The sequence below is a fragment of the Trachymyrmex septentrionalis genome, unplaced genomic scaffold, assembly GCF_001594115.1.
Source record: "Trachymyrmex septentrionalis isolate Tsep2-gDNA-1 unplaced genomic scaffold, Tsep1.0 scaffold37, whole genome shotgun sequence".
Lineage (NCBI taxonomy): Eukaryota > Metazoa > Arthropoda > Insecta > Hymenoptera > Formicidae > Trachymyrmex > Trachymyrmex septentrionalis.
Window position 1 is genome coordinate 9,435,449 of NW_017305536.1, and position 1,214 is coordinate 9,436,662.

The 1,214-nt window shown below is 54.6% G+C and overlaps 1 protein-coding gene across 1 annotated transcript in view; it reads left to right on the forward strand.

The window, feature by feature from the left end:
* The first annotated feature begins 157 nt into the window (after positions 1-157).
* Positions 158-1,214, forward strand: part of LOC108750709 (clathrin heavy chain) — an 8,962-nt gene continuing 7,905 nt past the window's right edge. Inside the window, exon 1 of the mRNA XM_018490379.1 lies at positions 158-852. Coding sequence (XP_018345881.1) covers positions 811-852 — 42 coding nt within the window. The 5' untranslated portion in view covers positions 158-810. The remainder of the gene's footprint in view (positions 853-1,214) is intronic.

Consider the following 1,214-nt stretch of genomic DNA (forward strand, 5'->3'; position numbering starts at 1 on the left):
GAAACCTCGACGATAACCTTCAGGATGTGTGTTTTATAAGAGAAAAAGTATTTTAATTAGAGAGGGAACGTGGAGAATGGTAGAGTAGGAAGGAGAGGGGGAAAGAGAGAGAGAGAGAGAGATGTAATCGACTGCGTGGAGCTACGTTACGCACTCGTGCGCCGCTCGGGCGGCTGCGATTTCACTCGGTGGCGACAGCGGCAGGTGGAGTAAGAGGAGAGGGTGATGCGCGAGATCCGCCACCGAGTCCAATCGTGTCAAATCGTCGCTTGTATTCTTCCGCTGGTGTCGGGGCGCTCGCGCCGTGCTCCACTCGACACTCTCCTCTCCGCTAACGTCATCGTGATCATTGGACCGCTGATCGTCCAGACGCGAGAAAATTTTCCGGCGCCCATTGTCACTATTTAGCGATTGTGATCATCAATCTTTCCGTATCTCTTTCGTGCGCGAGCGGTGAATCTTTCCACGGGGAATCTTCATACGCGGGAACTATTTCGAGTTAGAGGGGCGGCGTTGGCGGCCATGATGGGTGTCAGCGGCGAGTAGCGACGTTTACGCTCGCTCTCCGCTCAGTCGGTTTTTACGCGCTTCGACGAATTGATGTTGAGCGTTCCGCGACGGGACAGAGAGAGACAGAGAGAGAGGCGCACACGACGACACCCGGGGGAACGAGATTCGTAAGTAAGGAGAATTGGATTTTGAGACTGCGTGATCTCCATCCGTTCACGGGGGAGATCTAATCTCTGCATCACGGCGGGAACGGTGACTGAGAACCTCGCCACGACGGATCCCTCAGACATCTCGGCGAAAATGACGCAGCTACTACCCATAAGGTTCCAGGAACACCTGCAGGTACGTTTGCTCCATGTTCCCTCCCCCCCGTGAAACCCCGCGCCGCGCGCCCCGTCATCGGCATTTACCACGTCGGCCTTTCTCTCGGAACACCGGACATTTTTCTCTGCCCCCGCATCTCTCATCCTCTCTCTCATTTATCTCTCCCCCTCCTTGTCTTTCTCTCTTTCGCGTGCGTCTATCCGTCGATGTATCGACGGATTTACTTGCCCCTGTCTCTTTGGAACGGAAATGCGATATTTCGAAGTAACTGACGGTACTCTTTGACAGTTGCAACGTCTCCTCTCTCTCTTTTTCTCTCTCTCTCTCTCTTCCCCCCCCCTTCCCTCTTTCCCCATCAGCCGAGCGCGATGAGACCCGAT